The sequence below is a fragment of the Saccopteryx leptura genome, chromosome 2, assembly GCF_036850995.1.
Source record: "Saccopteryx leptura isolate mSacLep1 chromosome 2, mSacLep1_pri_phased_curated, whole genome shotgun sequence".
Classification (NCBI taxonomy): Eukaryota; Metazoa; Chordata; class Mammalia; order Chiroptera; family Emballonuridae; genus Saccopteryx; species Saccopteryx leptura.
The window spans coordinates 369,719,522-369,731,110 of record NC_089504.1 but is presented as its reverse complement, the minus strand read 5'-3'; the positions used below and the strand labels follow the sequence as shown (position 1 = coordinate 369,731,110).

General features: G+C 51.4%; 1 protein-coding gene across 2 annotated transcripts in view; it reads left to right on the top strand.

Annotated features, from left to right (window-relative positions):
- The first annotated feature begins 361 nt into the window (after positions 1-361).
- The window catches only part of KIRREL3 (kirre like nephrin family adhesion molecule 3), a 546,205-nt gene continuing 534,977 nt past the window's right edge, over positions 362-11,589 (top strand). For both annotated transcript variants that reach the window (XM_066365207.1, XM_066365206.1), the window contains exon 1: positions 362-721. In XM_066365207.1, the coding sequence (XP_066221304.1) occupies positions 667-721 (55 nt within the window). In that variant the 5' untranslated portion in view covers positions 362-666. The remainder of the gene's footprint in view (positions 722-11,589) is intronic.

Genomic DNA, 11,589 nt, shown 5'->3' with positions numbered 1-11,589 from the left:
CCCCTTTCAGCCGAGTTTCCAGCCCTTTGAGCAAGGAGAGGCATGCATGTTGCAATGTGTGCACATGCATATAGTCATTCTTAACTTCACTCCCATTAAACAATATTGGACCCGGTGGAGAGAAAGTCACCGCTCCACTAAGCTGTTCAAGATGCTTTTTGGTCATTAATGGTGACAAGAGTTGAATCTCCCCCTATTAGGGGTGGGGGAGGGAGAAATAACAGAAACACCCCCCCCCTCCGTTTTGCATAGATCTCCTTTGCCAAGTGTTTCCTCTTTAATTACGACCCGTGTCCCCTCCCTCTCTCCTATCCAGCTCCAGTGAAAGGAGCCCTTCTGTCACTGGTCCCTCGCTCGCTCGCTCGCTGGCGGTGGGAGGAGCCCGGAGGAAGCTGTGCGCCCGGGAGGCCGGAGCGGAGATGGATGTGCTCCGAGAGAGGACGCTGCTGACGACCCCGGCTTCGCGAAGCGGCTAGAGACAGGCCACTTGTGCCGACTGGCTGCGGAGATCGGAGGCACAAGAGCCGAAGGCCCCGGGGAGGGTCAGACAGGCGGCTGGTGGGCGACCCGGCAAGGACCGCGGCGCAGGCTGAGCCCCGCGAGCCGAGCAGGAGAAACTCACTGCGAGCCCAAGTTGCCGCCGGCTCGCCCTCGCCGCGCCGAGGAATGAAACCTTCCCAGCTCCACCTGCTCCTCGTCTGCTTCTTCCTCTTCAGTCAAGGTAGGACCCAGGCTGCTGGAGTTGCAGGGAAAGTGGCGGAGCTGCCGGGCGCGGGAGGCAGAGGGCGGAAGGTGGGAGGCTTCGGAAACTCGGCTGATGGATGCGCCTCTCTGCCCGGGTCTAGATGCACTGGCATTGCTCCGTTGCCTTTGAAAATGCAACAAAATGCTACTGTTTATTTTCCTTTGGAAGGAAGGAGTATTGGGGGGAGGTGACTTTCTCCTCTCACTTGTCAACATCTAGCTCAAACTCTCCAATGCAAATGAGTCCTTTATGCTGCCGGTATGTTAATGAGGCGGTCTCGCTGTGGCTGTGCCGCCCTGAACTTCTCTGGGCGCCTTTTCTCCTTCAGACCCAGGCTGGAGAGAGAGCGAGTAGGGAAGGAGAGCTTTGTTTAGGTGGATTTTTAGCTAGAAAAAGGTTTGACTTGTGTGAGTGTATTCAAAAGCGAGTGTGTTGCACACTTGCAAAAGGGGCTGCGATTACCGAATGTACCGTGGGGGTAATTTGCAGTGCTGGGGAAAAGCTTGTGAAGACTTTCATTGAATTTAATCGAGTTCTCTGAGTAAGAATGAATTCTGAGTTCTCCGCAGCACTGTATTCAGGGTATAAAATGGAATTTCGCCCCTGGTGATGATTGTTTCTTTTCGGCAGCCTAGCAGGGGCACAGGAGCTGGTGGATGTTCAGGAAAGAACTTTGCCTCCTCTGGGCTCCCTGCCACGCGGCGGCAGGGGCTGGCAGCGCCAAGGGAGGGAAACTGGGGAGAGGGATTGTGAGTACCTACCTAGCCAAATGCATCAAGAGTCACCTGTGGAATTGAGTTCAAAGATGCCACGTAAATGGACTCCTTCCCACTCTTCCTGAATGCCAGTGCCGGTCTGCCATCAGAGGCAGCATTTGTGCCAGCCAGCATAGCTCTGCAAGGGACGGGACTCTCTCAGAAAAACCCACAACAGAGCAGGTCCATCTGTGGATTAAATGAAGGGTGAAAGTTTTTGAGAAAGCAGAGCATCACCATGGGTGACTGGCTCTGCCAGCAATCAGTGTGACTCCCTTTCTTTCCGGCAGGGAGAAGCCCATGCATGCAAAACCCCAGCCTCCTTCTTCACCTCTTCCTCTGGCACTGTGGTCCCGGGAGATATCCCCTCATCAAATGTTGCTTATGACCATCCTGATTAAACCTGAGGGGTGCTTCTCCCACATGAGTATGTTATGCCAGTGCCTGTGTGTAATTATAGTGTGCACAAACACATACACACACATTCATGGGGCTCTGTGCACCTCACAAGGGCTCCCTACAGCAGCAAGAAGATAAATTGCCTTCCCCAGAGTTTTCAGGCTGAATGAGTAAGAAGTATCGCAGAACAGTAGTATAAAGAGCTTTGTTATATTACCATTTGTGAGATTACCCTCTTTCTTGAATGTGTGTGCACTTGCTTATGGGCACACATCTACGCAAACACACACACATTCACTCTCGTTCTCCTGTGCCTCTTCTCAGTACACTCAGGAAGTTGCATGTGGAATCCCTGAGAGGAGGATCTGCCCATCACCCTATGCACAGTTCACTAGACCAGGGCACGTTTTCATCAGCGGTTTGTGTTTCTCAGCAACACATCAACAGAGATTGGCATAAGAAGCCTGTAGGTGTCTAAGTGCCTCTCTGGCTGTCTGAATCATCAGAGTGCATCTTCTACTTTGAGTATTCTTTTCTAAGATGCTATTTCTTGACTGCCTCATTTGAATCCTTAAATATTTACTGATGGGGGTTAAATGCTGTTCCATCCACCCTGAGCCCTCAGGGCACTAGGCAGAAACCACAGCGTTATGCAATTCACAGTTCCCTGTTCCCCTGTAGTGCACTCAGCTTGGCCAACACTGCTACCCTATCAGATGGTAGATGCACAGGGATTCAAAACAGGTCTAAAGAAAGATGCTGAGACCAAAGTGGACCCAGTCATTCAGAATACCCCACTTCACTGGACACTGTAGGTTCCATGTCTAATGAATAGACAACATTTGACTGTAGGAATTAAACGTCAAATGGGGGGATGTTTTTTGGACTTCATTGCAATCAAATATCTTTTTACTTGTTCCGTGGACATTTACTTGAATGTAGTTGTTCTTTTGAGTATTGTGAATTCCCCAGAGGGCTCTGCACGCTCAGCTCACATACTGTGCCCGTCCGCTACCTGGTGCCATGCATTTCCCATTACTGGAGAGAGCGTATCCACTTTCAGCGGGTCCTGAGAGGGCTAGCCCACAGGCTCTAGATGGCTCCAGCTGTCATCCCTCTGGCTGAGGCTGGTCCCCGCCCCATTCCCCACAGAGCCACCATCCGATCCCCTCCACGTCCATGTGCTCTTCCTCCTGGGATGCTTTCCAAGGAAATGAGCAGAGGCTCAGGGATGGCCCTCCACTCAGAGAAAACAAATGTCCAGGCTTCTATTTAGGGCCATAGCTGGCACTCTGGTGATCCCGCCATCTGCTGCGCGACACCTATCACAGTGGAAACCTGCATGTCATCTTGGGGTTTCTGGAAACACAGTGCTCACGCTTCCTGCTCTCGGTTGTCTTAGTTCCCACATAGAGCAAGGGCGCCAAACAGCGCCCTGGTGACTTCAACGGCAGAACATCTAGGTGAATTCTTCCAATCCCTTTCAATCATCCTGACTTTCCTCATTTGTCAAATATTTATTCACCTTTACTTTTTTTTCATAACTCTTTAGAGAATGAAATTGAGGTTTTAAGGTATAATTAATTTCAGTGCAGTGCTGTGCACTTATTCTTTTAAAGTTGTGGCTTATCGTGTAGGTGGAGATTGAGTATTTATTTATCTTTCCTAAGGTGTCAGTAGAAAGGCCAAGAGGCACTCCTCCAGGTCGTCTGCCGGCCTGCCTGGGCCTGGCTCCTCACAAGGAGATGGATGGAGAGCCGCCCGGGAGCTGCTTGTGGCCTTCCTCTTGCTGGGGATGCCTTCTCCCTCAGCTGTCAGGACCGCATGCTTTGTACAGAGAGGGATAATGTCACAGCACAATTTGCCTCCTGCAGAGAAGAGGCATGTTCTGCCCCGGGGTGAAAAGGAATCGATTCTCTTGTCATCCATAAACTTAGAACTGGCTCTATTTTTTCCCTTTACCATTTCAGTTTGCCCACAACGATTTCTTTCCGTGCCCTCCTTCATCTTCACGACCCATCCCATCCGCCTGCACATCCACATTAAGTAGCTTCGGAGGAATAATGGACTGACGGTTCCCTGCTGCTGCCCACTGATCTCAAGTTCTGAGAGTCCGTGGAAAGTGCGGCGACACAAGCTTGGTGCCTTTTACTTGAGACGCTCTAGGAAAGGCGCCTTCCCCACTCTTTGGTTCTGGTGTTCCCAGTGTCCTGTCCTGCCTAATAACTTTATGAGTCTGAACCTTCCAATTCTGGTGAGGTCCGATCTTTTGTTGGTTTACCTGTGCGTCATGCTGCTCTGGGCGCGTTGGGGTGGAAGTGAGAAGTTGCATTTATGTGCAATGATGTTTCTGAGTTGAGGATTCAGCTGGGGTGTCATCTACTCTTTGGGAAGAATCTAAGCAGCTATCTCCCCTGACTTGCCGGCAAGAATCACCAACAGGGGCTCTCAGATGTCCACTTGGGGAGCAGAGGTCTATGGTGATGCGAATCTCCCAGGGAATGGAAGAGCATAAAGCAGATAGGAGGCAAAATTAGCATGTGGGAGCAGGGAGTTGGCCAGGGTGAGGGGAGCCCAGGGGATGACACGAAGCGTGGGAAGGGAAGAGCAATGCAAGAGGCTTAACTTGCACAGGCTCCCTTGGCAGAGGTGGTGGACGAGAATATAGCATGAGCACCTCAGAAGCAGCCAAAAGCACAAAGGGGACCCTGTGGGGACAGCTGAGAAGGCATTAGAAAAGGATATTGGAAGTGAGCAGCAACTTTGGAAACATTGATCCCTTACCCAGAAATGTCATGAAACAAAAGAAGAGGCAAGTAATAAGTGTGATGCTCTCCCCTGGCACCCCAAGTGGTATGACGTCTTGCCTGGAGGAGAAAGAATTGCTTCTTTTGAGCTGGGAGGTCAATGCACAGCTGCCAAGGGTGTGGGACCATTTCTTTCTCAAATTTGCTGGCTGAAGAACACTGGGGTGTATCTGTTGGGCATGGAGGTGGTCACAGTGTCTGCTGCCCAGCAGGGAGTTCTCGGTTGCTAGCCAGACCAATTGTGGAGGGAAGAGAGACTCCCCAGGGGAAGAGAAGCGTGGAGTGGAGTTAACACCTTCACACTGCACTTAGAGGGCACTGCAGGGCCTCCCTCTCGAGCTACAAAGGAGGACCAAGCTGGGAGCATGGCAGCAGTGAGCCAGGCACGGGACCACGGAGCAGCTTTGCCTGGTGTGCCTGTGTTGATAGGAGCCAGGGCCAGCAGGAGACGGGGTGGAGCAGGGGATTAAGCCTGAAGATGCAATTTTTCTTTTTTGTTCAGCCCAGTGGGGGTGACTTGGGAGGCATTATATTGCATACCCAAAAAAGTACATGAATAATCCGGAGTGAATTCAAGAGATTTCAATAGCAAAATAATAACAATACTAATGATACCTTTGATTTGCAGAGTACTTTTCTTCCAAGGAGATAAAAAGATAAACTGTTTTGGAAACATCAACAAGGAAAAGAAAATTGCCTGTGATAGGGGAGGAGAGCCTAGAGTTTTTATGGTAGGGTCTCTATGTGTGTGGGGGTGGGGAGCAGGGTATATGGTCGTAGGTGTCATTTTTCCGTCTACTGTCTTTATCCTTGTAAGATGTGGAGATGACTTTTGGATAAAAAACCAGTGCCAACACTTTAATCAGGGTCGACCTAAAAACAGTGAGGTCCCTCCTCATGTGCCTGGGACCAGGGACACTGATTCATTAGTACAGAAGGCCAGAGAAATCACTGGCGTGCAAGAATCAGACTCGGACTCTCACCCCTCAGCGCCCCTGACTTGCAACAGAGTGATTGAGACCCAACCTTCCCTCAAGACCAGGGGACAGCCCAGCATTCACAGAGCAGGGGCCAGCTGGAGCAACTGCTCTGGGGTGTCTCTTCCCTCGGCTTTCATAGCACATCTCTGCCATCACTCCACAGGGGAGTGAGGCGCAAAGCCAGCCCGTTCCCGGCACCTAGATTGTAACAGCTGCGCCCTGTGTTCCAAGGAGGGTGGGATCTTATCTCCAGTTAGGGGCAATGCAGAGAGCATGCTGCGTTGAGACACAGTATTGCTCCCTATGTCATTGCACAGCCATTTTATTTTCCCAGGGGAAAGCCGGGAGCTACCCAGTTAGGTGTGCATGTCAAATAAGAAGTAGGCTCCTTATAAATCACAGGACTACTTCTCTCACACTTACGCAGGGAACACTGTGTCCTCCTTTTTGCCAGAGCTTGGGGTTGAAGCCTGGTGGGCCTGCAGCCTTCCCCGCTCTCTCAGTCCACACTGCTGCGTGGAGGGACGGCCTCCACCACCACAGCCTTCCCCGCTCTCTCAGTCCACACTGCTGCGTGGAGGGACGGCCTCCACCACCACAGCCTTCCCGCTCTCTCAGTCCACACTGCTGCGTGGAGGGACGGCCTCCACCACCACAGCCTTCCCGGCTCTCTCAGTCCACACTGCTGCGTGGAGGGACGGCCTCCACCACCACAGCCTTCCCGGCTCTCTCAGTCCACACTGCTGCGTGGAGGGACGGCCTCCACCACCACAGCCTTCCCGGCTCTCTCAGTCCACACTGCTGCGTGGAGGGACGGCTTCCACCACCACAGCCTTCCCGGCTCTCTCAGTCCACACTGCTGCATGGAGGGATGGCCTCCACCACCACAGTCCACGGTACCTTTCATTAGCTCTCCGCTTCTAACCCACGGAAGGAGCGGGGACCAAATGTTAGGCTTTTTTCCTTTTCCTTTTCTCCAAATGTTAAGAATGACTCTTCTGGCTGTATACTTCTACAAGTTAGTAAATGTCAATATTGGGTAAGTGTTTCCTTTATATCACTGCAATTTAGCAGAAGCTGCTTGGAAACAAATGTCTTCCGTAAGCATACAGTGCTTCCACGAGTATACACAGCCAACACCACGAGGGGACTGGAGAAATGTCAGCTTTCTCTGGGTACACTGGTAACGAGGGAAAGTCGTGGCAGAGGAGGCCAGTGTGGGGAGTCCTGCCCCTAGCAGCCTTCTGTGGCTGCCCTGGCTGGGCGTGGCCACTCCCCTGTCTTCTTCATGGAAATAAAGGCAGATAAGTAGCCAAGTGTAGCCAGTCTGCCCACATGCCATCACAGGGCTTTTCTAGAAGCTTCCTGTTGCCTGCTCTCCAGCCTCCTTCCACCTGTAAGCCCACTCTACACACACACACACCCCACTTACTGCTGAAGTGTAGTGGTGTCCAGAACTTAAGACAGATCAGCCATTCTACTCACAGGGGAAGTGAACTCTCATCCTAACCTTCCACCCAGCACTGGTCTCCTCCTGGGAAAAGTGGTTTAGATTTACCTGAAGACGTTTTCTGATCATTGAAACTAACACTGCCATGGCATATGTATGTCGTATTAAAAGGATGTTTGAGTCCTTTTAAAAGGTTGAGTTATGTGGGTAGTCTGCCTACTTAGTCTATGTTCATTAGACAGTTGTTGCAAGTTCACGTTCTAACTTCGGCCTAGAAGACAGGAATTTGAAATCAGACACTGAAGTTGCAGCAGTGAAAGTAGAATATCGTTTTCACTTTTCCACTCTTTTCTCCAGCTGCTTCCTGGGTCTGTGTCTCAGAAGCCACATGTATTACCTCTCCTGTGATCCCACAGTGTTTTATGACACTGGCGCTGAGCCCTTGGCCTCCTGGCCAGCACTCCCCGTGGGCCTATGTGTAGTAGGCACTCTGCCAGGGGCTTTTGATGCAGAACTATCTAAGAGCATATTTCTGTCCCAGGGAGCTGTTGGCAGTCCGGTGAGGCAGACACCTTGACTCGTGGTTACAGTCCGATGGGCTCAGAGAAGTCAGAGTGTCCAGAGAGCAGCTGGAATGGGTGAAGGCGTTGGAAAAGGCTGCCCAGAGGAAATGACTTGAGTTTAAAAGATGTCTAGGAGTTCTCCCGATGAAGCACGAATGCTGTTTCAGGCCGTCCCTTAGAATGTGCGCAGAAGCAGGAGGACAGGACAGAGTGTGACATGTTTGGGAGCCATGGGCCCTGTGGGTGCCCGGACTGGTAGCGTGATGGAGAAGGTCAGAGAGGAGGCTTGGGACGGGAAAGCCCAGCTTGTGAATGGTGGCGGATTCTGTGCTAAATGTTATAAGGATGGGTTGGCAGAATAAAGTCTACTCTTCAAAAACACTATTAGGAGTTTATGGGTTTAGTCCTCTCTATACCGAGAGTTCCATGGAGCCCCCAGCCCAAAAGAAGGATCAACATGTTATTTATTCTTGTTATTCCCTGTGTTTCACATACAGACTTGAATGAAAATATATTCAATCCTTCCAGCTCATCTTTCTTCATGCCTCTTATGTAGAGGATGGAACCATGAACGATGGAGCATATGCGGAGAAGCTGCCCATAACCGCATTCCAGAGGGGAGGCAGGGAGGGTGGCAGGAAGGATATACTGAGGGTGATGTGTTTGGTAAGAATGTGGAGGAGAGCATGCAGCAGACAGGGCAGGCATGGCTGAGTCCACACTGCACCGCTAGTCAGACGGAATCGCTGAGAAATGGGATTTGCCAGTTTCTAGGGCCCCCGGAAGATTAGCCAGAGATGGAGACAGCCTAACATGGAAGATGAGCGGTACCATAAAACAAGACCAGAATAAAGATGAGACAAGCAAGGGATGCCCAGGAGCACTTTGCTGATGATTTCTTTTCTGTTCTCAAGAGGAAGCTAAGCTAGACTGGCTTTGGAGAAAATGAGGTTCCAAGCTAAGTGGTTCTTCTACTCAGATGTTAGACATGTTTACAAGTCTCCAGTGCCAACTAACCTTTCATTCTAGAGTAAAGCACATCATCAGATCTACCCTTGTGTCCCCCTCTTTGGCCTGTTTTCATTTCCCCAGCAGGACAAGCTCAATAGTGAGGCAGAAACCTCCCTTGTTCTGCAAGAAATAGTGACATTTCTAAGACTCACTATCTAACTCTATTGTCTGAGGCTGGCCCACTGAAAAGTCTCCCATTGCTAAAAAACTAAGAGTGGAATCCAGGCCATCTAGAATGGAAGAGTCAGTCATGAGTTGGAGAGTAGACTATGTGATACCCAAATCCTCTCCAATTCTAAGATTTCCTAAATATTGTCTATTAGGAACAAGCTATTCATTTTGGGTAATAAAGTCTTAGAAGGTAGATGATGGGCTATGGACCTCTGGGTCCAGCTTGCTGTTGTAGCAGTGGTGGCAATAGCGTGCTCTTATCATGATGATAATTAGCAATGGATGAAGCTTCACAACGCAGTGTGTCACAGCACTACTCCATTCCATCACCATGGTAGCAATGCGAGGTGTCTCTTGTCATGGCCACACCCTCAGAAAGGCTACATTACCTGACTAAAGTCAGTCCCAGGCTGGTTCACTCGTTGTGTGCCTGGTGCTTCCCTGGCGGCTGATAGATCCAGCTGCTCCAGTCATCAGCACTAGAAATGCATGAGCAAATGCTCAGCCACAACACAAGCTGAGTCATGTTCTTATAATGTGCAGGAGTCCCCAATGTCTAGGCACAGAAGAGGGGTTCAGTGGTTCCATGTGAAAACTGAGGAGCTGGCCTTTGAACGATGGCCCTACATTGTAGCTCTGTCTCTTCTTCATTCCAGACTTCCTCAATGGATTCCTTCATCTTTCTGGTTTCAGTTTTACCTAGAGGGCACGAGGTTTACGGGCCACTCCTGCCCAGAGAAATGACAGGTCATCCTTTTGGGATGAAAAGCAAAAAGAAGACATAGCTTTGGTAGCTGCTTCTGTGGCTGTTCTGAAGGGGGGGGGAAAGGACAAAGGCAGGGACTTTTCTTCTTTGATGAAATAATCCATTTTTGGGGAGGCTATGAATGAGTACCAGAGTGATGGACGGAAACATGGGGACTAATGAAGGAAGAAGGCGGCTCTCCCGACAACACCACATGCAGGTGTGGAGAGGGCCCTCAGGAGGGCGGAGGAGAGAAACCCTCCATTGAGAGTGTGGTCTTTCCCTGTAGGAAGTCACGGCTCTGAGTCGGGCTCTGAGTGACTGTTGGGTCACCAGGAATACGGCCAAGAGAAACATCCCCTGGCAAGCCACCCACGCCTCGGTTTCAGCAAGAAACAATCACGTCCTTCTGTTCTTTAATGCCTGTCAGTTCCCATTTCTGTCAGTCACCTGCACATGTCACAGGTGACTCTGCTGTGGTGCTGTGTGACAGTCCACCTGTCACCCTTGGCAATGCTAGGAGCTATGACAGCTTCAGAGTGACACTGGGGCCTGGTTGCTCATCATGCAGGCACTCAGGAGACAGAAATGTAGAGCTTGCTCCTGGAAACCCATCCAAAGCTCCTCACAGAAAGCAACTGCCACCCTTCCCTGCCTTACCGCCCTGGTTGACAAAGGGAAACTGCCAATTAATCTGCAGGTGGCTTTGTTCTCCATGGCCTAGAACCCACACTTTTTCACACCTCACTTAAAGAAGCTGAGGTCTACCCCCCAATCACTGGGAGTCCCATTGCATCAGGGAGCTGCACGGCAGGACCCTGCACCATGGAAGGGACCACTGGGAAGAGAGAGCCTGTTTTTTTCTTGGGACCACGTCAGGTAGGAGCTGGCAAAATGTTTTTGGAGATGAAGCCAGGTAGAGACTGCAATTCCTACATCTGCCTGATGGTGGCAGCAGCAGCGCTTGCAAAGCCCAGGAGTGAACTGCCCACCAGAGGTCCAGGAAGGAAGCTGGGCTCGCTAGTGGGTGCCTGAGCCCATGAGACAGGGGCAAGGGAGGGAGGAGCGGGCCTTTTGGATGGCAGCAGTTCCCACAGGAGGCTCGGTCCCTTTCTCCTCTTTCAGATGGATGTGAGGACAGGGTGTTAAGGGTACCTGTGCAGAGTGCCAGGAGGTAGGTGGTTAAAATTAAAGTGCTCCAGGGGCCTGAGAGAGCTACAAAGGGGGCAAGTGAGAGAAAGCTCAGCTAGCAGAGCCGGTCGCCCTGCGGCAAGGCGTTTCCCCACCGTGATGTCCCTCCTGTGGGTGGTGAATGGGGCGTCCTCCATAGAAGGGCAGCTGCCTGCGGCCACCAGTCCCCTGTGCCCCCAGCAAGCCCACTCCCAGGCCTCAACCCACTGCCCCTCCCAAGGTGTTTGCCCCTTTAATGATTCGGGAGCCAATATTTCTGCTGCTGCTCCTTTCTCATGCTGAAAAAGCAAAACAAATTGATGCTAAAAGAACTCATTATTCCTGATCTCCTGGGCAGGCAGAAGAGGTGCTACTATTGTCACCCGTGGACAGAAACAGGCCCCACGAGCCGTGGCTGAGGGTTTGAAAGCGCATCTTGATGCTGAAGCGGCCCGGGAGCCAGTGCCCTGCGTCTGCCGGAGGGAACGGGGGGGGGGGGGGGGTTCTTGGCCCCAAGAACTCCTTCCATTTTTCTGTATCTGCTAAGAGGTGGCAGCTTGCCTTCTCCACCTTTTGAGAATGAAAAGGAAAATGGATCGAAGACCCCAGGCCAGGCTCGGCCCATGCGCAGCATAAACAAACATAACGGGGTAGGGAATGGAGGACAGCGAGGCCACCGCTGGAGCAGGTGACCCCTCGTCTTCTCTCTGTGGCCTCCGTGGCTGGTGGAGCTGGCCACTTGTGTGTGGCCTGATGTCACTAGGCATGGTTTGACTGTCCATTCCTTTCTGGT